Source organism: Oncorhynchus nerka, linkage group LG15 (assembly GCF_034236695.1).
Source record: "Oncorhynchus nerka isolate Pitt River linkage group LG15, Oner_Uvic_2.0, whole genome shotgun sequence".
Classification (NCBI taxonomy): domain Eukaryota; kingdom Metazoa; phylum Chordata; class Actinopteri; order Salmoniformes; family Salmonidae; genus Oncorhynchus; species Oncorhynchus nerka.
Window position 1 is genome coordinate 74,719,399 of NC_088410.1, and position 26,708 is coordinate 74,746,106.

The window sequence follows — 26,708 nt, forward strand, 5'->3', positions numbered from 1 at the left end:
ACGGTACCCCATCATGCCTCATTGGCTAGTGGTTGTATTTATTGAGTGCTCAGCACCCTGTTTTCCAACATAAAAACTACATTTTCCCTCAGTATACTGTAACTGTATAAAACTATCCACAAAAAGCTGGAATCTTAAACAAATTAACAATAAATGTGGAAGTCCTTGTAGTTATTCTTGGTTAATAATTCCCATATAAAAATAGCTGAATTTGAACAGAATTTGGGGGATTTCAACTGAATTTAAAACCCCTAGATGTCCTTGCTAATAAGAGTCTGGGCATGTTTGTTAATATCATATTAATAAGGAGTGTGTTTACCTGTTCTTATGGCCAACATTACACTATCCCTGTGATTACAACCCTCGGTCCTGAAAATTGGTTTCCTGTAAGTACAGTGACGGTGTTGGGTGTGCTGTGTTAAAAAAGGAGGGTTCTGTACATTCTGTCCTAACTGGTCCAAGGCAGCTCTTGTTGTTTGGTGTGAAATGGTTATGGCTGGGACTGCTGAGGGAAGGGAGAGCTGATCAGAGCCATAGATATTAAGAGTTCAGCAGACTATTGCCTGTGTTGTCATTAAATCAAACTCCCTGTACTCTGTTAGCCTCGCAAAGCCGCCTGATCCTGTGAGCTTACACAAATGTTTCTGTATGGATATCAGTCCGGTATTTACGAGGCTAGTACTCTGTGACTCTGGATCTGATCCATCATCACTTGTTAAGGACAGAATTAACCTTTTACATGTAACACAATGTAAAAGGTGAAGCAGGTGTTCTTAGCCAGCAGGCCTATGACTGGTTTAAGTTCAGCATCCTCAAGTCAGCAGTGTGAGGTCCCTGGCATGGTATTGGCATCACACCTGTAGCCCTTGCCTTGACTTTCCCACTAGTTCTCCAAAAGGTGACAGCATTTCACCTGGCATTGAAATGGCATGGAACTCAACTCTGGGGAAAAACCTGCCAGCAGGAAGGCCTGGGCATGTTAGGGATGTGCGAGGTGGGTAGAAATGACAGGGTGAGACTTTATTGACCTAATTGAGCTGGGACCAGCGTTGAGCTATTTACAATTTGTTCAGTTGTCAATATTATATCCTCACAGGATAAGACTTCATAGAGCAGCACAGATCTCTACTGTGTGGTATTGAGGTGAGGGGAACTAGGAAAGGGGGGATATGGGAGCGAGGTTGGGATTAGAAAGGACCCGGTTGTATGAGATGGGGAATTTGTGATTACCATATATCCCCCAGCATGCATTTTTGTAAGGAAGCAGTTGTATAACCAGTGAGTCATAATGAGCACTGTCTCAGTCTGTGGTTGGAAATCACATTTGATCCAAGCCAACGTTCCCCTCAAATTGTCCTGCTACTCTTTCTGTGGTAAGAACAGTGACACAATGTTATTGCTATGACAAGAAATGAGTATCACATTGTAGAGTAGGCATTTCACATAGATCTAAACAAAGTGTATGTGTGTGAAATAGGTGTGAAATGACTGCATTCATATTTAGAAATGTTGAAGGCTATTCTATAGCATTATATTAATGTACGGTAAAATAAGAAAATTCTGAAGAATACAAAACATTTTTGATTTGCTCAAAGCACTTTCTTCTAAAGGTGTGACTAGTCTGCATCACATTAAGGGTATGCAAATCCTCTATCTCCTTAACTTGTGACATGATACAGTACCTATCTTTAGCATACCTATCTTTCCCCTGATGTCACATACTATACAATCCTTATGTCCTTTTATACAGCCTGTTCATGTCTGCAGTGCAACAGGTGGTGGTGGCGGCTGGTTAGGGTTCAGTTTTTTATCATCTTGGTCAGGATCTTTTTGAGTGCGGGTCTCTTCTGGTCCTGTGTGGTGTCTTGGTGTGGGTGGGAGGGCTTGGCGTGGTGCAGCTGTTTCAGGGGGAGGGTCTGCTGGTCCTTAGTGTCTCGTTTGGCCTGGCGTAGGAGGCGCTTCATGTTCTTCACCTTGTCCCGCAGGTGGCTGTTGGCCTTCTCCAAAGATCGCACCTTCTGGGAGAGAGTCTTCACCCTCTCCTCCTCCTCAAACAGGGCCTTCTGCACCGTTGAACACAGCAGCTGGAGGAAACAAGAATGTTAGTCAACAGGAAGTGGGCAAAATGCTAATGTGCACCACAGATTGAGGTTAAGAATGAATAGATTCAGATAATGAGTTCAGAGAATAAGTTCTCAGGCTGTTGTTTAACATGATAACCACATCCTTATTTTAAACTTTTGATGATCCATTACACAAACCCCAAGTTGTTACACTAATTCAGCCCTGATTCTTTGGATCATCTGGTTACTCAAGTTCCTGATCCAGTCTTAATGTTTGGAAATCTATAATTTACTTCAAAAGGAAAAGATATTCATCTCAAAACCTCTTTTCTTTGAAACACATTTCAGAAAACAAATGCTTGCCTTGTGTGAATATGCTAAAATGGTAATGATGTCAATCCACATTAATTTTATTAAGAGATTTTAAAAAAAAATGTAAGTTTAAAAACTGTTCCACTTCAGTGATGGAAAGTCTGAGACAGATTCTAATTTTTTGTTTTATTTATTGTCACGATCGTCGTATGGAGTAGACCAAAGCACAGCGTGAATCCATTATTTTATTGAATGACGAAGAACACTTAAACAAAAACAACAAACCGCTATGAACCCGAGTACCAACACAGGCAACTAACAGACAATACTCCCACAATATAGCCAAATAAGATGGCTGCCTAAATATGGTTCCCAATCAGAGACAAAGATAAACACCTGCCTCTAATTGAGAACCAATCTAGGCATCCATAGATCTACAAAAACACCTAGATGTAAGACAACCCCATAAATCTACAAAACCCCTAGACAGTGCAAAAACCCTAAATGAGACAAAACACACATACCACCCTTGTCACACCCTGACCTAACCAAAATATATAAAGAAAACAAAGAATACTCAGGTCAGGACGTGTCACTTATATCATTTTTTTGTCCATTAAAATAGCATCAAATTGATCAGAAAAACAGTGTAGACATTTTTAAAGTTGTAAATTACTATTGTAGCTGGAAACTGCAGACTATTTATGGAATATCTACATAGGCGTACAGAGGACCATTATCAGCAACCATCACTCCTATGTTCCAATGGCATTTTGTGTTAGCTAATTCAAGTTTATCATTTTAAAAGGCTAATTGATCATTAGAAAACCCTTTTGCAATTATGTTAGCACAGCTGAAAACTGTTGTTCTGATTAAAGAAGCAATAAAACTGGCCTTCTTTAGGAGTGATGGGTGCTGATAATGGTACGCCTATGTAGATATTCCATTAAAAAAATTGCAGTTTCCAGCTACAATAGTAATTTACAACATTAACCATGTCTACACTGTATTTCTGATCAATTTGATGTTATTTTAATGGACAAAAAATGTGGTTTTCTTTCAAAAACAAGGACATTTCTAAGTGTTCCCAAACTTTTGAACGATAGTGTACATCTCAAAAAGACTGAGTGAGAAACCTCTTTATGTCCAACATACTAGCCAACTGCCATTTAGTATACACATCAACCCAAATAATGAATATTCTCTTCATTCAAATAAGTACGTCGCACAACTTCAATGATTAACAATAAACACAAGGTAAGGTCTTCAGAATGATAACATGTGTCATCATTTAACAGTGGTAGCACCAAGGAGAGTAACCTAGCATGTTTGTTGATAGTGTTAAATCATCTAAGACAAACAGCTACGTCTACTTGTATTTCATTCACAGGCGGCTTGTTGCACATTATTTGGGGGCTCATAGTAAAGGCTGGAACGGAATACATGGAATGGTATCAAACATATCAAACACGTGGTTTCAATGTCGTTGATACCATTCCATTTACTCCATTCCAGCCATTATTATGAGCCGTCCTCCCCTCAGCAGCCTCCTGTGATTTCGATAATCTCTTTCCCTTTTGAAAGAGTTTAAAACCATTTGTTATATCCTGTGTTATTTTCAGTCCTGCTGTTATTGATAAGTGATGAAACCCCATGTCACGCCCTGACCTTAGAGATCCTTTTTATTCTCTGTTTGGTTAGGTCAGGGTGTGACTCGGGTGGGAAAGTCTATGTTTTCTATTTCTTCGTTTTTGGCTGTGTGTGTGTGGTTCCCAATCAGAGGCAGCTGTCTATCGTTGTCTCTGATTGGGGATCACATATAAGTTGTCATTTTCCTTTTGGGTTTTGTGGGATCTTGTTTTCTGTTTATTGTCTGTACCTGACAGAACAGTGCACTTAGGTTTTCACTTTTGTTATTTTTTTTTTTGGAGTGTTTTTTGAAAATAAAAATCATGAACACTTTCAACGCTGCGCTCTGGTCCTCTCCTTTGGGCGAGAGCCGTTACACCCCATGTACAGGGGCTTTGTCTAACGTGCATGAGTTGTGGAACGTAGCATTCCTTGGCCTGTCCAGCAGAAACAACAGCTCATATATATGTCTTTCAGTGTATTCCGGGCTTTTATTATGAGTGAGCCACAAGATGTTGCATTTTATCCGTTAGCAGCAGGCGTGCATGTGGCCAGAGAAGGAACGAAAAGGAAAAATAGAAAACATGTAATTTAAACAGAACTAATCTGATGGGGGGGTGGGGGGGTTCTCTCCAGGGAGCGGCCTAAGGACATGTGGAAATATGAAAGTGGTTGGTAGAAAGATGCATGGCAAATGCCTTGTGCTTTAGAAATGTGGTCAGAGTGGTGGGTGAGCTGTCCCTTATGGCCCTAAGTAGCAGCCCCCAACACAGAGTTGAAACCAAACAGTGTTAACAATTTTTTAATTTTATTTTTATTTAACATTTATTTAACCAGGCAAGTAATACTGGGGTCTTGGTCACACTTTATTTGGATAGTCTGGATAATCCATCTGTAGATTCTCTACAGATGATCATGCTATCAACACACTTTCTGTTGATAAGCAACTGCTTGCTAAGGTTAGGGTTAGGTTTAGAATAAGGGTTAAGGTTAGCATTGGGGTAAGGGTAAAATTCAGGGTTAGAATAAGGTTTAATGTTAGGGTAAGGTTTAAGTTTAGGGAAAGGGTTAGGGTTATGGTAAGGTTTAGGGTTAGGATTAGTTATATTAAATGTTACTGATAAAGCGTCTACAGATGGGCTATCCATACAAAGTGCTACCAGGGTCTTTCCCTTGGCATTTTTCCAATTTTGTTGCCTTACAACCTGGAATGAAAATTTATGTTTTGTGGAGTTTGTATAATTTGATTTACACAACATGCCTACCACTTTGAAGATGCAAAATATATTTATTGTGAAACAAACAAGAAATAAGACAAGAAAACAGAAAACTTGAGCGTGCATAACTACTCACCCACAAAGTAATTACTTTGTAGAGCCACCGTTTGCAGCAATTACGTCTGCAAGTCTCTTGGGGTATGTCTCTATAAGCTTGGCACATCTAGCTGCTGAGATTTTTACCCATTCTTCAAGGCAAAACTGCTCCAGCTCCTTCAAGTTGGATGGGTTCGGCTGGTGTACAGTACAGTCATACCACAGATTCTCAATTTAATTGAGGTCTGGGCTTTGACTAGGCAATTCCAAGACATTTAAATGTTTCCCCTTAAACCACTCGAGTGTTGCTTTAGCACTATGCTTAGGGTCATTGTCCTGCTGGAAGGTGAACCTCCGTCCCAGTCTCAAATCTCTGGTAGACTGAAGCAGGTTTCCCTCAAGAATGTCCCTGTATTTAGAGCCATCCATCATCCTTCAATTCTGACCAGTTTCCCAGTCCCTGCTGATGAAAAACATCCCCACAGCATCCTCCACCACAATGCTTCACTATGGGGATGATGTTCTCAGGGTGATGTGAGGTGTTGGGTTTGAGCCAGACATAGTGTTTTCCTTGATGGCCAAAAAGCTACATTTTAGTCTCATCTGACCAGAGTACCTTCTTCTTTGTGCTTGGGGAGTCTCCCACATGCCTTTTGGCGAACACCAACCGTGTTGGCTTCTTTTTTCTTTAAGCAATGGCTTTTTCTGGCCACTCTTCCATAAAGCCCAGCTCTGTGGAGTATACGGCTTAAAGTGGTCCCATAGACAGGTACTCCGATCTCCACTGTGGACCTTTGCAGCTCCTTCAGGGTTATCTTTGGTCTCTTTGTTGCCTCTCTGATTAATGTCCTCCTTGCCTGGTCTGTGAGTTTTGATGAGCGGCCCTCTCTTTGTCGGTTTGTTGTGGTGCCATATTCTTTCCATTTTTTAAATAATGGATTTAATGGTGCTCCTTGGGATATTCAAAGTTTCAGATATTTATTTTTAACCCAACCCTGATCTGTACCACAACTTTGTCCCTGACCTGTTTGGAGAGCTCCTTGGTCTTCATAGTGCTGCTTGCTTGGTGGTGCCGCTTGCTTAGTGGTGTTGCAGTCGCTGGGGCCTTTCAGAACAGGTGTATATATACTGAGATCATGTGACAGATCATGAAACACTTAGTTTGCACACAGGTGGACTTTATTTAACTAATTATGTGACTTCTGAGGGTATTTGGTTGCACCAGATCATATTTATGGGCTTCATAGTAAAGGGGGTGAATACATATGCACCCACCACTTTTCAGTTTTTGAATTTTGTAGAATTTTTTAAAACAAGTAATTTTTTTCATTTCACTTCACCAATTTGGACTATTTTGTGTATGTCCATTACATGAAATAAATACATTTAAATTACAAGTTGTAATGCAACAAAATGGGAAAAATGCCAATGGGGTGAATACTTTTGCAAGGCACTGTACATCAACGACAGACTTAAATCAGCCATAGGTGAGCTTCAATACGTGTCCATCTCCTAAAACATTGATTCCCTGCTCCGATCCTAATGCTTACACATGGAGCTGACTAAAACATTGATTCCCTGCTCCGATCCTAATGCTTACACATGGAGCTGACTAAAACATTGATTCCCTGCTCCGATCCTAATGCTTACACATGGAGCTGACTAAAACATTGATTCCCTGCTCCGATCCTAATGCTTACACATGGAGCTGACTAAAACATTAACGTAAATGCACTGCCATCTCTGATAGGACTGTGTGGAGGGGGTTATATGAAATTCAAAAAATGTGATGGCTGCTGCCATCCTGCATCACCAATTAGTGTGTCACTTTATGTTATATTATCCAGTGTGGTTTCTTCTGCAGCTCTGCCACAGGGCATTCTATCAGCTGCAAATGAAATGAAATGTTATTGGTCACATACACATGGTTAGCATGTTATTGTAAGTAGTGAAATGCTTGTGCTTCTAGTTATGACAGTGCAGCAATATCTAACAAGTAATCTAACAATTCCACAACAACTACCTAATACACGCAAATCTAAGTAAAGGAATGCAATAAAAATATATACCTATAAATATATGGATGAGCATTGACACAGTGGCATAGGCAAGATGCAATAGATGGTATAAAATACAGTTTACACATATGAGATGAGTAATGAAAGATATGTAAACATTATTAAAGTGGCATTATTAAAGTGACTAGTGATCCATTTATTGAAGTGGCCAATGATTTCTAGTCTGTATGTAGGCAGCAGCCTCTCTGTGTTAGTGATGGCTGTTTAACAGTCTGATGGTCTTGAGATAGAAACTGTTTTTCAGTCTCTCGGTCCTAGCTTTGATGCAGGGTGAACAGGCAGTGGCTCAGGTGGTTGTTGTCGTTGATGATCTTTTCGGCCTTCCTGTGACATCGGGTGCTGTAGGTGTCCTGGAGGGCAGGTAGTTTGCTCCCGGTGATGCGCTGTCCAGACCGCACTACCCTCTGGAGAGTCCTGTGGTTGTGGGCGGTGCAGTTGCCGTACCAGGCGGTGGGTGATACAGCCCGACAGGATGCTCTCAATTGTGCATCTGTAAAAGTGTGTGAGGTTTTGATGCATCGTTGTTGATAATCAAACCTACTACGGGTGTGTCGTCTGCAAACTTGATGATTGAGTTGGAGGCGTGCATGGCCACGCAGTCATGGGTGAAAAGGGAGTACAGGAGGGGACTGAGCATGCACCCTTAAGGGGCCCCAGTTTTGAGGATCAGCGAAGTGTAGATGTTGTTTCCTACCTTCAACACCTGGGGGCAGCCCGTCAGGAAGTCCAGGACCCAATTGCACAGGGCGGGGTTGAGACCCAGGGCCTCAAGCTTAATGATGAGCTTGGAGGGTACTATGGTGTTGAATGCTGAGCTAGAGTCAATGACCAGCATTCTTACATAGATACTCCTCTTGTCCAGATGGGACATCGCATTGTGCAGTGTGATGGCGATTGCATCGTCTGTGGACCTATTGGGGCGGTAAGCAAATTGAAGTGGGTCTATGGTGACAGGTAAGATGGAGGTGATATGATCCTTGACTAGTCTCTTAAAGTACTTCATGATGATAGAAGTGAGTGATACGGGGTGATAGCCATTTGGTTCAGTTTCCTTTGCATTCTTGGGTACAGGAACAATGATGGCCATCTTGAAGCACGTTGGGACATCAGACTGGGATAGGGAGCGAATATCTCTGTAAACACACCAGCCAGCTGGTCTGCGCATGATCTGAGGACGTGGCTAGGGATGCCATCTGGGGCCGGCAGCCTTGCGAGGGTTAACACGTTTAAATGTCTAACTCAAGTCGACCTCAGAGAAAGAGAGCCCACAGTCCTTGGTAGTGGGCCGTGTAGGTGGCACTCAAAGCGGGCAAAGAAGGTGTTTAGTTTGTCTGGAAGTAGGGCGTCGGTGTCCACGACACCGTGGTTTTCCTTTAGTGATTGTCTGTAGACCACATACATCTCGTGTCTGAGCAGTTGAATTGCGACTCTATTTTGTCTCTACACTGACATTTCACTTTTTTGATTGCCTTGCAGAGGGAATAACTACACTGTTAGTATTCAGCCATATTCCCAGTCACCTTCCCATGGTTAAATACGGTTGGTCAAGCTTTCAATTTTGCGTGAATGCCGCCATCTATCCACGGATTCTGGTTAGGGTAGGTTTTAATTGTCACAGTGGGTACAACATCTCCTATACACTTCCTTAAAAACTCACTCATCGAATCAGCGTATACATTGATATTATTTTATGAGGCTACCCGGAACATATCTCAGTCTGCGTGATTAAAACAATCTTGACTAGTTGACTAGTCCTTAGCATGGGTACTTCCTGTTTGAGTTTTTGCCAATAGGAAGGGAGGAGCAAAACAGAGTCGTGGTCAGATTTGCCAAAGGGAGGGCGGGGGAGGGCCTTGTATGCATCGCGGAAGTTAGAGTAGCAGTGATCCAGTTTTTTTTCCAGCGCAAGTGCTACAGTCAATATCCTTATAGAAATAAGGTTAGCCTTGTTCTCAAATTTGCTTTGCTAAAGTCCCCAGCTACAATGAATGCAGCCCCAGGATATATAGTTTCCAGTTTGCATGAAGTCCAGTGAAGTTCCTTGAGGGCCGTCGTTGTATGGCCTTGACGGGCGATATACACGGCTGTGACAATAACCAAAGAGAATTCTCATGGGAATTCTCACGGTCGGCATTTGATTGTGAGGAATGCTAGGTTAGGTGAACAAAAGGATTTGAGTTCCTGTATGTTGTTACAATTACACCACGAGTCATTAATCATGAAACATACACCCCTGCCCTTCTTCTTCCTGGAGAGATGTTTATTCCTGTCGGCGCAACACACAAAGAATCCATGTGGCTGTACTAACTCCAACAGCATATCCCGAGAGAGCCATGTTTCTGTGAAACAGAGTATGTTACAATCCCTGATGTTTCTCTGGAAAGCAACCCTTGCCCTGATTTCGTCGACTTTGTTATCTATAGTGACTGGACAATTAGTGAGTAATATACTCGGAAGCGGTGGGTGGTGTGTGCGCCTCCGAAGTCTGACCAGAAGACCGCTGGCATCTTCCTCTTCTACGGTGGCATTGTTTTGAGTCAGCCTCTGGAATCAGTTCAAATGCCCTGGATGGTTCAGACAAAGGATGTGGACTGTGCAGTTGCCATAACAGGTGGTTACAGCCCGACAGGATGCTCTAAATTGTGCATCTGTAAAGGTTTGTGAGGATTTTGGGTGACGTCGTTCTGATATCCATAGTTCTTCCCGGCTGTATGAAAAAACACTTGGGCTAACAATGTAAGAAATACTACATAAAAAAATGAAATAATGCACATTTTCCTAAGGACCAGAAGCGAGGCAGCCTTCTCTGTCGGCACCATCTTGTTACAGAAAAAGTATAGGCAGACTATAGGCAGACTGCCCCAGGTAGTAGTGCAGTGGTCACCAACCGGTCAATCGTCAAGGCATTCCTAGACGATCACCAAACATTTCTGTAGAAATTGCCAGCAGGTGCACTTGATTCAGAAGCCCTATACACCGGGTAAGGAAAGTGTTTCCATTTTGAACCATTTCATTTGTCTGAAAAGACTAACTCTGCCTACAATGCGTACTGGGAGATCTGGGGCTAAATCGAGTGTGCCTACTGAGCTGGCCAATCGGATAGCCGTACCTCCAGCTTCCACGACCCCGGACACAACAAGGTTTGATAGTAGCCTATGTGAGATTTCCTCACTTTTAAAACCAAGACCACAGAGAGACTGTCAAAGAAATCAGCAAAGAGCTCCTGTTTTAATGAGTGAGTTCATGTTTAAGTTTTTATTCAGCACTGTCCACAATGTTTTTATTCAACCCTATTACAAAACACACTTCTCCCTACTTCCACTCCCTCTGCAGCTGAAATGAATGAGTACCAAGTGTATCGATAGCCCTGCGTTTTGATGATTATTAGTAGCTCGTTGTGTATTTTAATATCAAGGAATATTGCACTTTCTCTGGTCATAGGAACATCATGAATTAGTGCATGAGGCAGATGCGGTATGACTGGAGTTTCCCCATGAGGTGGAAGACGATGTCTCCTGTTTTTCTGGTCAGTCTCAACAGAGGAAAGGAAGGAGAGAGCAGGGACCGTGAGAGGCGGACCCTCTGCTGTTCTCTCCCTCCCTCCACTGAGACTAATGCTGGGTTCTAAACTACAGAAATCTACAGACTTCTGACTTCAGCGCATTCAAGACAACTGGAAACTCTGAAAAAAACTAGATCCAACTAGAAAAAAATGTTTTGAACGATCATCCAACTTGGAATTGCAAGTCGGAAACTTGGATACCGTCGGATACCGTCTCTTATGACCGAAAAAAGCTTCTGGATATCAGAAGAGTGATTACTCACCTCAAACTGGATAAAGAATTTTCATTAAATAGTCCGACGCAAAGGATATACTGTTTCTCCGAGTCCAGGCCCAAATCCCCATCATTCCCATGAAGAAAAGACAGAAATACATGGGGCAGAGATCGGGGTGCCATGTTAGAATTAATCGGCGAGTGTGCAACCCACCTCTACCATCCGTTCTATTGGCCAACGTGCAATCACTGGAAAATAAATTGGATGATCTCCGTTCGAGACTATCCTACCAACTGGACATTAAAAACTATAATACCTATGTTTCACCAAGTTGTGGCTGAATGACAACACGGATAATATACATTTGGCTGGGTTTTCTGTGCATCAGCAGGACAGAACAGCTACGTATGGTAAAACGGGGGTTGGGGGTGTTTGTCTACTTGTCAATAACAGTTGTAGCGTGATGTCTAATATCAAGGAAATCTCGAGGTATCGCTCACCTGAGGAAGAGTACATCATGATAAACTGTAGACCACACTATCTACCAAGAGTTTTTATTTATATTTTTCGTATCCGTATATTTACCACTTCAAACCGATTCTGGCACTAAGACTGCACTCAACAAGCTGTATAAGGCCATAAGCAAATAAGAAAATTCCAAAACAGAAGCGACGCTCTGAGTGGCCGGAGACTTTAATGCAGGCAAACTTAACTCAGTTTTACCTCATTTCTACCTGCTTGTCAAATGTGTGCAACCAGAGAGAAAAAAACTCTAGACCTTTACTCCACACAAAGAGACACATACAAAACTCTCCCTCGCCCTCCATTTGGCAAATCTGACCATAATTCTATCATCCTGATTCTTACAAGCAAAAACTAAAAGGAGGAAGTACCAATGACTCGCTCAATACAGAAGTGGTCAGATGACGCGGATGCTAAACTACAGGATTGTTTTGCTAGCACAGACTGGAATATGTTCCGGGATTCATCCAATGGCATTAAGGAGTATACCACCTCAGTCACCGGCTTCAGCAACAAGTGCATCGACGACATCGTCCCCACAGTTACCATACACACATATCCCAACCAAAAGCCATGGACTACAGGCAACATCCATAACGAGCTAAATGCTAGAGCTGCCCTTTCAAAGAGCGGGACACTAATGCGGACGCTTATAAGAAATCCTGATATGCCCTCAGACAAAACATCAAACAGGCAAAGCGTCAATACAGGACTAAGATTGAATCCTACTACACCGGCCCAGACCCTCGTCATACAGTATGTGGCAGGGCAAGCAAACTATTACGGACTACAAAGGGAAACCCAGCTGCAAGTTGCCCAGTAATGCGAGCCTACCAGACGAGATAAATGCCTTTTATGCTTGCTTCGAGGCAAGCAACACTGAAGCATGCATGAGAGCACCAGCTGTTGCAGACAACTGTGTGATCACGCTCTCCGTAGCCAATGCGAGCAAGACCTTTAAACAGGTCAACATTCACAAAGCTGCAGGGCCAAATGGATTACCAGGACGTGTACTCAAAGCATGTGTGGACCAACTGGCAAGTGTCTTCACTGACATTTTCAACCTCTCCATGGCCGAGTCTGCAATACCTACATGTTTCAAGCAGACCACCATAGTCCCTGTGCCCAAGAAAGCAAAGGTAACCTGCCTAAATGACTAGCACCTGGTAGCACTCACGTCGGTATTCATGAAGGGCTTTGAAAGGCTGGTCATGGCTCACATCAACACCATCATCCCAGAAACCCTAGATCCACTCCAATTCACATACCGCCCCAACAGATCCACAGATGATACAATCTCAATCACACTCCACATTGCACTTTCCCACCTGGACAAAAGGAACACCTACGTGAGAATGCTGTTCATTGACTACAGTTCAGTGTTCAACACCATAGTACCCACAAAGCTCATCAATAAGCTAAGGACCCTGGGACTAAACACCTCCCACTGCAACTGGAGCCTGGACTTCCTGACGGGCCGCTCCCAGGTGGTGAGGGTAGGCAACACCACATTGCCACACTAATCCTCAACATGGGGGCACCTCAGGGGTTCGTGTTTAGTCCTCTCCTGTACTCCCTGTTCACCCATGACTGCGTGGCTAAGCACGAATCCAAAACCATCATTAAGTTTGCTGACGACATAACAGTGGTAGGCCTGATCACCGACAACAAAGAGACAGCCTCTAGGGAGGAGGTCAGAGACCTGGCAGTGTGATGCCAGGACAACCGACCCCTCCCTCAACATGAGCAAGACGAAGGAGCTGATCGTCGACTACAGGAAAAGGAGGGCCGAGAATTCCCCGATTCACATCGACGGGGCTGTAGTGGAGCGGGTCGAGAGTTTAAAGTTCCTTGGTGTTCACGTCACCAACAAACTATCATGGTCCAAACACACCAAGACAGCCTTGAAGAGGGCATGACAACACCTTTTTCCCTTCAGGAGACTGAAAATATTTGGCATTGGTCCCCAAATCCTCAAAATGTTCTACAGCTGCACCATCGACCGGTTGCATCACCGTCTGGTATGGCAACTGCTCGGCATCCGACCGTAAGACTCTACAGATGGTTGTGCGTACGGCCCAGTACATCACTGGGCCCAGGCTTCCTGCCATCCAGGAGGAAGGCCCAAAATATTGTCAAAGAGTCCAGCCCACCAAGTCATAGACTGTTCTCTCTGCTTCCGCACGGCAAGCAGTCCCGGAGCGCCACGCCAAGGAACAAAAGGCTCCTTAACAGCTTCTACCACCAAGCCATAAGACTGCTGAACAATTAATCATGTGGCCACCCGGACTATTTACATTGACACCCCCTCCCTTTATTTTTACACTGCTGCTACTCACTGTTTATTATCTATGCATAGTCACTTTACCCCTACCTACATGTACAAATTACCTCAACTAACCTATATCCCCACATATTGATTCTGTACTTGTACCACCTATATATAGCCTTGTTATTGTTATTTTATTGTGTTGCTTTTTATTTTCGTTTTTTACTTTAGTTTATTTTGTAAATATTTTCTTAACTCTATTTCTTGAACTGCATTGTTGGTTAAGGGCTTGTAAGTAAGCATTTCACGGTAAAGTCTACACCTGTTGTATTCGGCGCATGTAACAAATACAATTTGATTTGATTTGATTTAATGTATTAGGCTAACTTCACAAACCTCACTCCTACAGAACTGTTTTCATTATGTTACACAGAACATATAGAGGGAGAGGATGGCCGTCGGGAAAGATAGAGAGAGTTTGTGTGAAAGGGCAGTAAGCCGGATTCAAACCTATGCCGACACTGTAGATACAGTATGTGTGTCGGCGGCTGCGGTATTACCTCAAGACCAACCAGGCCACTCAGCAGATAACCCTAAACAACAAATTCCAGGTAACAAAACTAGATGGAAGGAGAGGTGGAGCTGTTTCTTTTAACTGGGTATGTGTTTCACTCAGACCAGAGGTACCTATAGTAAAGTCCCTATCTCCACATCTCCCTACCATTGTTATGGGACAGGCCATGGTTTCCTAAACCAAGCTCCATTGTGGACACATACCTATTTAATTGCCCATGAACATGTCTGGAGTTTTGAATATATCTGGACTGTGATCTGAGCATCTACCTCCCACGTATGGTCCACACCTGCACCATAGCTACGGAGTTGGTGTGCTTGCTTCCAAAGTCTGAATGCTATCCCTATCATATCTTTCCCATGGCAGACAACCCAGTTTTAAAAATAGTAATACATTCAACTGTTTACACAACCAAACCAACAAACTAATCTGAAGTGGCAGATGGACGATTTATCACTGTGGTCATAATGGTAGAGACCCAGGCTCAACAGAAACATAGACATAACATGCAATTTTGACACTCATCCAGTAAGAAATATATTTGAGTAAGAAATATATTTCCAGTCTTACTGGGACATTTTCCCACGTTAGCAGAGGGACATCTTCAAGGTTTTTGAGGGAAAACAGCTGTGTGCCCCAGTTAAGAGTATCCCAGTGGGCATATGAGAATTTCAGTCTAACCCAGGAAATCTACGACTATAATCATGACATATGTTGGGTAATTTCCATTAGTTTTACATGTGAAGGCCCTAGACTGTCACTCTTACACAACAGTCACAGTCATGTCTGTGTGGCATGATGACAATATGACTGTGTTATGCTGTCCAGCAGTCCAGCCTGTGGGCCTAGCCATTCCATTCAGATATTTAGTAATAAGAGTGTAATCATACACATTACTTTGTGCATTACCTTGGCTTTGCCTCTGATTACAGATTTGAGCTGAGATGTGGTCGTTAATGGAAACATAAGCCCATTCTTATTCTGTCAGAGAGACAGAAGGCTTTTATGTGTAGTCAGCACATGATTGGAAACAGAGAAGACTGGTGTAAATCATGAGTTCAATTAATGGAATCCAGAGACGTTGAAATGCCAGATTATTAGTAACTATTGAGGGACTATGCATGACACTATGACGTGATCACGAGTGTTTATCTTGCAAATTGACACTGAAATGTTGAGTTGAGCCATGGATATGTTATGTAGAAATGTGTAGACTTCATACTCATCGGTATGTTAATTAGCATTTAGGTATTTTACAATGTGTATGAGGCAAACTTTTCCCACAAACTACTTCAATCTGGATTTTATGAGCAACAATGTCCCGCCAACCACGAGACAGGGCTTTGAAACTGATCCAATAATTTCTACCTATGTAAACAGTCATCACTAAACTGATGGCTGCCCACCTACCATAACATCGGTATGAAAGGCTCAGGTACAGGCAGTACAGTCTAATGAATGTAAGTTCTGTGCTCATAGTAGAAAACCCCATAGATGGTTAAAAAGCCTGCTGCTCCCTGTCTCTCAGCCACATCCCACATCCTGCTCTACAGCCAACATACTCTACCCTGCATTGACACACATGAAAGAGAAGCACAAACCAAGGGGATTCTGACTGCCTGGACCAACTACTGATCAGAGCAGGGCCTCTATCCACCACCCAAATAATTCTGGTCTCCCAGACACCAAGAACATATTACACTTACAAGCCTCTCCTCACTGGACCTTTGCAGACTGTGGTTAGCCCTAACCACAAGCCACCATTAGCAGAATGACTTCTGGATAGCATGCATTTCCATCCCCTGTGAAGTGGGGGCTCCTATTGAGATCCCTTTCATGATAGGCAAAGTTCCCTGATTGGGGGTTAAGTGTAGGTTAAGCATAACATACAATACTCTGCAGCACTGCCCTTTAGTTAATCCTTACTGGGCTCTCAAGTGCAAGTGATCATGGAGGACTTGCTAGGACATAGTACGCTGAATGCTACCTCAGCCATGGAGGGACCAAAATGGATTAAGGGGGAATAGCAAGGAAAATTGATCAGCTGTCTATTAGTGTGGCTGTCAAAGGTTTCCTGCATGTGCTTTGATGAGAATCTTCCAACCTTGGCAGTTTTTCTTGCCAGTCTTGCTCTTTGGTGGTTTAGGAGCTGCTGTTTAGGAGTTGCTGTTTCTGACTTTCTTAACAACGGCACATAAAAACCGGAGTGATAGGTTAGTTGAATTCGTACCCGGCTGTCCTCCTGAGCCTCCCACTCTGGGGTGTAGCTGTGGACCATGGTTCCGGCCGTGCAGTTGGAGAACTGGAAGAGGCTGGCGAACATGCGGTGGTTCTCTGGTGTGTCTGGGAAGATTGGGTCTTGGAAGTTAACCCCGTGGGGGATAATGCTGTAGTTCTCATCCATCCTGGGGAACACAGATAGACAGGAGATTAAGATGCAATTTTTGAATTTCACACACACACACACACACACACACACACACACACACACACACACACACACACACACACACACACACACACACACACACACACACACACACACACACACACACACACACACACACACACACACACACACACACACACACAGAAAACCCTCATGCAGTCTTATAGCTGTTATTTTTAATGTTGTTCGAGTAAAACTGGAATGGACCTTCAATCCACCTGGGTCACATTTTCTCCAGCTATTAGAAGTGTGTCAGACTGAGGCGGAAGTGTTAGCTTGGAGGTTGACCCTCGACAGCAGGCAGTCCATACATCTGGACTCCATCTTGTCTCCCTTGTGGGACATCAAAAGCTTGCTTATTGTTTCTCTGTCCATCAAAACGTTGGTCAGTGGCAGCATACGTGTTTGCATACTTGGGGTTTTGGGGGTGATGAATGAAAATCGATGATGGCACAAAAATACAAAATAAAAAGGTACCTCATGAGTGTTTGTGTGTTGTCAGCTCTACACTGTAAAAAGTTGGATGGCTTTTACTGATTGGTATAATCTAAAATTATGTTTTGTTTCATTCAACCTATTCTATTTAATTTGTCTGGAATAAAAAATAAAATAAAAAAATATATTTTTGTTATGTTATGTTGGATTCTCTATGTGAATGTCACGGTGTGCCCTGGGGGAGGGTGCTATCTTCCCACAGTTTGTGACTTTTCATATAAAGATTAACTAGTCAGTGGCCACTCCCACGTGAGCATAGACATTACGTCGGCGTCATGGAACCGCCCTTTTCTACTGAAACGTATAAAACCCCAGTGTAAACTAAGTTTGCAAATGGTTGAATTTCTAAGACCAAAGCATACTGGGTGACACTGGTGTGTGAAGTGGTTTAAACTACAACTCTACCAAAGGACAAGACTATACGTGGAGCATTGGCTACACGGCTGGAAATGGTTCAATTCTGAGATTATCGATCCCCACAGAATAAGAGCAAATCTTAGACGTATAATTACTAGTCTGCAGCTAGAAATTACGTAAATCTAGAACGAGAATACTGACAACTGCCGAAGCATCTATTCTATGACAACATTTCTGAATGATACTCTGAAGTATCATTCTTCAACCATAAAAAGCAGAGACTCTGAATAATCCTACAGGATGATCGAGCATTCCAACAGAGAAGACAACAACGACATACGGGCGTAAATATATATACATTGCAATTATTCTTGGATGAGCGGCCGTTCATGTGCAAAGGATTAGCATTTCAATTAATATAATTATAGACTGTGTGTACTGAATCCATTTTGTCTTTCCCACTCTTTCTCAGTCCCACCCCTTTCCTTTTGTCCACCAAGCTGGTTTAGCCCACTAGGGGACTTTTCCATCATTGTTATTAACCAATATCTAGTGTTTGTTTTTTGTATTTCTGTGATTATTTAGTTAGTAAGTAAATAAATAATTAAGCCAATTTGTACATATATTGCAGATTCATAATTTATGCTAGGGTTCGTGCAGATAGCCAATAATTTTACAAAGTTTAGAATGAGACTGACAGAAGGAAAAGATTAATAATAATTAATAGAAGACTGTACTCGATAAGAAATGAAAAATGAAAATATAGTGTCACGTATACTCCCTCTCCGGCCTCTAGGTCATCAGGCTGCTGATTATCCCGCACACCTGTCACCATCGTCTCGCGCACCTGCACCTCATGACACTCACCTGGACTCCATCACCTCCTTGATTATCTTCCCTATATCTGTCTCTCCCCTTGGTTTTTCCCTCAGCTGTTATTGACTCTGTTTTCATGTCGGTGTGTTGTTTATGTTTTGTGTTCATTGTTTATTTTATTTATTAAAACACTCACTCCCTGAACTTGCTTCCCGACTCTCAGTGCACTCATTACATGAAGAGTCGATTTGGGAAGTAGAGACTATAAACATTTTCCCGTGGTGCCCCGACTTCCTAGTTGATTAAAGTTTACCTGATTAGTTTAATCACATAATAATAATTATACATAGAGAATTGATTTGATAAAATAACAGTCTTCACATGTAATGATAGTAACGACAAGACACAAAGTAGAACATGTACACTGCCAGCACTGAATCTGTAATGATACTTGCTTGCAATGATACTAAAGAGCTTGGTAAAGTTTTCATTGGTAAGCTAGCTACCATTTGATTACACTATTGAAGTCAATAAATGTGAAAGTCTATGTAAAGAATGTGATATGAGTAATGATTTCATGTTATTGTACCAACTGAATTTATTGATACAGGAAATGTATTTAATTGCTTGTAACCCAAATTGTATAGGTAATATCAAATGGAAAAATCTACTTGGAACAATATGAAAAAATTGGTTGTATTTACATTAAATATTAGCTTGGATTTAGGTTATTTATTAGGTATTAACAAAGGGGAAAAGTAAGTTGAGCTTTGAAAGAAATGGATTGCAACTTGAATTTTTATTTTTTGGTTGATCCAAAGAGTATTTTTTTTACAGTATGTTTTTGTCTGACCCAGACAGCCTGATGTTTTGTCCCTACAGTGGGGGGTCACTCATAATGTTGATAATGATGAACTACTGTGGCACTGGAATGTAAGCAGGGGCAACACAAGGTCAACCCTGAGAATGATGTGTATGGGGAGAGAGGATCCAGAGGGAATAACACTCTGTGTTGTACTGTTGGCCCCAAAAATGCACATGGTTCTAATTACCAGACTATTTAGCACAGACACAAGATAATACTCACAATGGACATGACCACTGATAATGGCTGTGTGTGTTTTCATTTCAATGGCTTTGCAATTAATTTCACTGCATATTTTGAGGGACACTGGAACCAATATCTTCCTCAAAACAATAACTGATGCACTGGTTTTTATTAATTCCATGCTCCTGAGACATGAATCCTTCCCCAACCTGACAAGCATGGCTTTGTGGATTGTTTTATATATTTCATAAACAGTATGTTTTGTCCCTCTTTCTTTTTCTCTACCTTCCTCCATCCCTCACTCAATCGTTCTCGCCCTCCCCCCATCCCTTCCTCTCTCACTCTCTGTCTCTCTCTGCTCTGTTGCATGTTGAGAGTTGTGGCCAGTGTTTCCCCTACTTCACAAGTCTAGCATGTAAGTTTCGAGACATTTGGTCCCTATAGGATTACAACTCGATGTATAAACCAACCAAATACTCCCAGATGGCGCAGTAATGTCAACCAGCACTAGTAAATGCAGTTTAACGGCCAATGTTTCCACTGGTTTCAATTTCTTCTCAGCTTCTACAAATTCCATGGCACTTAGCAGACACATAATTATGTCCTAACCACTTGACGTATACATTCCCAAACAGTTCCCCAGTCAATGGTTGTAGAAAAAAAGAATATCTTAAGAAAAAGAATGTCTATGCTAGTTTAGCTATCCTGGATGCTGTGTCTGTATTAGCAGGCTATATTGTAAAAGTTCTGCCAAACCAACATATTATCTCCATTACACTCTCAGCATAAGGTATCAACTGCATACAGTACAGTCAATGGGACAGCAGTTATAGGGATTATCCTGTGTTTCAAACCCTAATGGCTTCCAGAGAGCGTACACGTCTGCTGGTTATCAGACCCTTTTTCACATCCACTCTCAAATTCCCCAACTTTAAACAGAGCTCACTTCCCTCTCTCTCCCATTCCTCCACACAAAAAACCTGGTCCTCCCTAGGAAAGCTTGTCATCTAGTCTTAACCTTGTTTAGTCAAGAGCATGTTGGTTTAATTAATGTTTCCATGCAGCCTGTCTCCTATTTCTTTGCTTTTCTGTGACGGTTTGACTGGTGAGTTTTGCCCTGTCAAAATGGAACCAGCTGGCTGGTTGGTTCATGGTTCAGCCACACACCAAAGAGTCAAAGGAGGAAGTAAACAAAAGGGGAACCGCTGGGATGTGCAATATACCTGAGCCAAATACCAAGCTCTCTCCATGGTAATGGAGACTAAGGCAGACACTCTGGAGTCAATTCCCCCAGTAGCACTATGCTGTGTCTCTCAGTTATTCAAGCAAGCATCCTTTCTTGTCCTGCTTACAGTACATAAGTGAACTGAACACAATAGAGAGATTATAGCTATTGTTTATTGTTCTCAGTACTTTCACCTATTCTATCTTTTCAGATTGGTGATTCTTGGAATTAAAACATAGGGAAGGAGGCTTCTTCCAAATTAAAGTAGCCCTCTCTAGGGGCAGGCAGCTGAGTGTCTTGAGGCTTAAAGCTCGCCAGAGCACCACCACTGCATTGAGATTTATTGACTGAACTTGTGGAGACATCCTTGAGAGTTCAGAATGAATGGCTGTCATGACCCCTTCACTCCATTTGGCTAGATGAAAGCAAGTGATGAACTATTAAGTCATAACCGAGACATGAACGAACTGTAAAGCCTTAACCCACAAATTCTACTCACAGAATCACCAAGAATAATAATCTGTCCTTCACTTTGTTTAACAGCAGACAAGCAACAATGTTATGGGATTGAGATGACTACATTTGGCACAGACAGGCAGACCAATCAACAAGTCTACAGTTTCGGTCCTGTGGGAGACTCCTTGTTGCATTTCTTCATATACGAAACTCCCCTTTGTCCTGTCCTGAGCACTCATAGTCGTGATTGATTGGGGAGGCTGTTTCAGACTGTGTCGTTTGGGGGGCTTTAACAGGAAATGGGAGCTCACTGGAGACTCTGATGGAAACTTTTCAGCATTAGCTTGCTGATTCAGCGCCTGAGAGTGCCAGCGTTGCAGAACAACGAGAACGATGCTTTCTGGAACTGGAGACTCCTCGGTTAAATGTTTATGACGGAGGTCTAAGATTAGCTGAGAAGCTGCAGAGCAACACTAGGGGCTCAGACAGACCCCCCTCCATCCCGGCATCCTAATGGAGGGAGGTAGTCCAGAGATGCATCAGAGGAGGCATATTCTAATATAGGCTTTTTATGTAACTTTGAGTGACAGTTTAACACACTTTTCATGTATACTTAGGATTTTTTATTCTAGTTTTCATGGCACACTGAATCCTTGGACCTGTATGTGTGTCTTATTGTGATCCTTATTAGGTTGTTTCCTTCCAGGGCCTCCTGGCTGATTGCAGGGCTAATCCCTATGGTTTGTAGTTTCAGGATGAGGAGACTTTCAGATCAGAAAAAACCCCAAGGCCTGATGGGTTTCCCAGTGATGGAGAACGGCTACATAGTGACACCATAAACCTTTCCTCTCAAACAGAATACACAAGTTCCTGTGTGTGTGTGTGTGTGTGTGTGTGTGTGTGTGTGTGTGTGTGTGTGTGTGTGTGTGTTGACTGGCAGCAGGGTGCCTGTGAACCTGGGGTCTTCAAAAAAACAATACAAAATGTAGCTGGCCTTCCAACTCATCAACAAAACACACACATATACACACTCTCCCCCTGACTATGTAAACACACAGTCATTACTGTACTTGGCCGTGAACCTCCATACGGAATAGCTGAATACTCCACACTGGAATTCCTTTGAAATACTCTTTGACAGAATGTGCACGTAAATGTTCTAGGTGCTGAGAATGAAAGAAACACAGGACATGAGACAAGTTAAACCTGTCGGCACAAGTTCATCTCTCAGAACAGAAGGCCTGGTGTCATTCATCAGGGTTGTTCTGTGGTTGGGATACAAAGGACTTCCCATCCTGCCTGTGGTTGGTGTGGAGATAATACCCTCAGCCTAAACTTCCAGCTTTAAGGGTCTCCCCTAAGCTGTTGGGAACTGTCAGACTCTGTAATTATAGAAGCAGGAATGCCATGGGCACTTTTTCAAAGACTGATGTGTTGTTCCACTCTAAAACCAAGGGAGATAAGTATTAAGGTGTCAATCATCTCACATTATGAAACCTGCCTTTGTGGAAACAAATCTACTGATATGCTGTAAATTGTGTAAGGCATTTTAACTATCACAAAGTAGAACAGATGTTTTACCTATAATATGTGAGACAAAGTTAACTTTGGGTCAAATTCACTGGTGGTGCTTGTGCTGTCTCTCTCTCTCTCTCTCTCTCTCTCTCCATCTGTTTCTCCATCTGTTTCTCCATCTGTTTCCCCATCTGTTTCCCCATCTATTTCTCCATCTGTTTCTCCATCTGTTTCCCCCACATTAGGACCTGTGACAGGTGTGACATCTGAGCAAATGTGCATCATGCATCTGTCAACTTGCAACTTCAGAATGACTGGTACCTGATCCTCTTTTCAATCTGTTGCTTTTAATCTCACAATCTAGCTACCCCATATAACACGCTTCATATCATACACACACACACAGACACACACACAGACACACACACACACACACACACACACACACACACACACACACACACACACACACACACACACACACACACACACACACACACACACACACACACACACACACACACACACACACACAGCAGGTTTGGGTTATTATTCTTGCTGTGTTTGCATCCCAAGAGAATTCTAAGGGCCAGAACATCACTCTCAACTCTATTTCACCAAGTATTCATCGAACAGAAGTTTCTCATTGTGATTGTAAAAAAGAATAACAGCTGGAAATGTAAGGTTCAGGCACAAGTTCTTGCAATTACACAACCAAATCACTGTATGCCTTTTTTCTGTTGAATGAACGCACCTCCAACACCAGGATGTCAATGTATCTTACCTCAAAAAGAAATAGTAAGAGTTGTTCTCCACTGCGCTATAGGAGTAACAGGGGAAGTAGCCCAGCCCGGTGACATTGAACCGGGAACCAGCAGGGACCTCCAGCATGCTGCCCCACGCCTGGTCACATTGCAGCTCGATCTCGGCAGAGAAGAAGAGGTCTGTGTCATACTGCCAAGGTAAGTAGTTGTACACACTGTATGAGTCCTTGTGCAGCGCAAGCACCTTGGCGAAAACGATAATCTCTGCGAGCTCCGCGCGGCACGCCTCCGTCTGTGGTCTCCAGTCATGGGGCAACTGGCATCCCCAAACTCCGCTCAAACAGGTCGCCAGAATCAAAGCCAAAATAGCACCCATGGCAGGCAACTGCGGGTCTCGATTGCAGCTTCTATGAAACGTAATTCTGTGGCAGTGATGGGTGAGCGCTACAGGACCAGTGACTTCTCATCAAACTGTCCGACAGGACTGTATTCCATGGGCTTGTGTGCAAATGCGCAGCACCAATGTGACATATAGTCACTCAGTTGTTGCAGTCAAATATAATAGCTCCGCAGCAGTTTATTGATTCAGTTCTCTCATGCAAACCCCTCTGTCCTCCCTCATTCCCTCCTGCACGCTAGGCTACACTCTGTGAGTGATGATCTAATATTACGCGCAGCTCCCCCGTATCCTGTATCCTGTAGAATAGAATGAGGCGCTCAGAGACGCGGAGTGCGCTTTATATCTGACACTCTATTCTAACCTAAAATAGCAGGCGTAAAAAGAAGTCTGAACAGAGGGCTGAAGAGGAAGCTAGGTTTGTTGGCAACTCCGCTAAGGGTGCACTATTTTGACAGCCTCCATAGAGGTCATTCTCCACTTTGTCTATTACCTAACACTTTATATTACTTAACCTCTTTCGATCAGACATCCAGGGTGTCATCAGGCGTTATCTACAGTGTCATCATGTTTAAAAACTGAGAGCCTATAAAAAATGGTATGCCCATTTACAATCCTCCAAATGTGCAATTTGCAGACCATTGTCTAGTATAGGCTATTTCTATACATTTCCAATGTTACATAATATTGGGTGTATTTCTATATTCCTCTTATATTTCTTTGGTAATACGCACCTGCAATTTACAACTTAATTATCAGCAAATCCTGCAACAGCTACCTTATCCTTCTCACAGAGACAAACAATGTCCCCCTGGGGACATGACTTCTGAGACACAAGGAGGTGGGAAGTGGCCCACAAATTACACCACCAGAAGCTGATAGAAATACAATATTTGACCACTTTCTAATCACTCTGGTGTCTGAAAGATAGATGAGTTGCTGCTAACATTAGGTCAGAGTTCAATAATACATTTCCTAAATGTCTCAGCCTGAAGCGACCCTAGGCTGAACAGTAGGCCTGCTACAATGACATGTAACATCATGCCTTTATCCCAGCATTGCACCTCTGTCATGGGCAGTGATGTAAAAAATAATACTCAATTGTCATACTTGAGTAAAAGTAAAGATACCATTAAAATACTACTTGAGGAAAAGTCCAAAAGTATCGGGTTTTAAATGTACATAAGTACAATGGTGGGAAAAGTACTCAATTTTCATACTTGAGTAAAGTTCATAAGTAAAAGTAATTACCATACATCAAATCAGAAGGCACAATTTTCTTGTTTATCTCATTTATTTACGGACAGCCAGGGGCACACTCCAACACTCAGACATAATTTACGAACACAATATTTGAGCAGGCGCCATTACCTTAGCTCAGGGATCATCAACTAGATTCAGTCGCAGGCCAATTTTTTTCTTGAGCAGATGGTCAAGGGGCCAGAACATAATAAAAAATAATTTATAGACTGCAAATTGACCGCAAGAAGCCCAAACAGATAAAATATGTGATGAAAAAAATATGATTTCAAACCCTGCTTGCATTTGTATACGATCACATATATCTCTTTATTATGTGTGGGAATACTTCGGAAGAGATTTCTGAAATTAAAATCACATACTGTAGAGCTGATTTGCTGGCGTTTTTATAGCTTTTTATGTCCCCCCAAAAAATAAAAGTTACCTTGGTGGGCCAAGTAAAATCAATTGGGGATCCACCAACAATTTGAAATAGGGTACTGAAATCATTCCAATTCCTATTAAAAGGCAAATGCAGTTCAGCAGTATTAAAAGGCTGACTTTAGGATCATGCATACACCTGGGAGCAGGAGGGAAGGCTGTTTATATGGCTGGCCTACTTTATGGAGAGCTCATAATGCAGATGCAGGGAATAGTGCAACTTTTTCTCGAAAACAGTGCAGAGGTAAAGATGGCTGTAGTAGATTGTGTTGGCTAGGTAACTGCTGTTTGACATGACATGACACATACCAGCTAATTCTTGTTTAACATGTGTTTGTAGAATGTTATGTCCCATATTGACTGAGGTGAATGAAGCTACAGCCACACAAAGTGATAATGGCTGCAGTGAATTTATCTTGTTTTTGCTGTTCTTCAAATTGCATTTTGGAATTGTAAAATTCTGTAAAAATGCAGTAAATGAGCTTCAATTTGATAAAATAAAAATCCACTTTGCTATACCCTAGGTTTAGCTGAAATGATGCCCCTGGTGGGAATTTGACCATTTGGCTGTCCTCCCTGAGCATTCGAAATGCAACATGTACTTTTGGGTGTCAGGGAATATGTATGGGAGTAAAAAGTCCATATTTTCTTTACAAATGTAGTGGAGTTAAAGTTGTAAAAAATACAGATGCTCCAAAAAAATAGTACTTCAAAGTATTTTTTATTTAGGTTGTATTCCCTTTTACACTGCCGTCACTCTCTGTTTATTATCTATGCATAATCACGTTAACTCTACCTACATGTACATATTACCTCAATTTTCTCAACTAACCGGTGCCCCCACACATTGACTCTGTTCCTGTTACCCTCTGTATATAGCCTCACTACTGTTATTTTACTGCTGCTCTTTAATTATTTGTTACTTTAATTTTTTATTTATTACTTATCTATTTTTTACTTAACATTTAT

At 42.2% G+C, this 26,708-nt stretch overlaps 1 protein-coding gene across 1 annotated transcript in view; it reads right to left on the reverse strand.

Annotated features, from left to right (window-relative positions):
* Positions 1-24,417, reverse strand: part of LOC115143305 (coiled-coil domain-containing protein 3-like) — a 24,590-nt gene extending 173 nt beyond the window's left edge. The window contains exons 1-3 of the mRNA XM_029683566.2: positions 23,683-24,417; positions 16,768-16,942; positions 1-2,084 (exon numbers count right to left, since the gene is read on the reverse strand). The exon at positions 1-2,084 is cut by the window's left edge and continues 173 nt beyond it. Of these exons, the coding sequence (XP_029539426.1) occupies positions 1,800-2,084; positions 16,768-16,942; positions 23,683-24,038 (816 nt within the window). The 5' untranslated portion in view covers positions 24,039-24,417 and the 3' untranslated portion in view covers positions 1-1,799. The remainder of the gene's footprint in view (positions 2,085-16,767; positions 16,943-23,682) is intronic.
* Between the last annotated feature and the right edge of the window lie 2,291 nt (positions 24,418-26,708).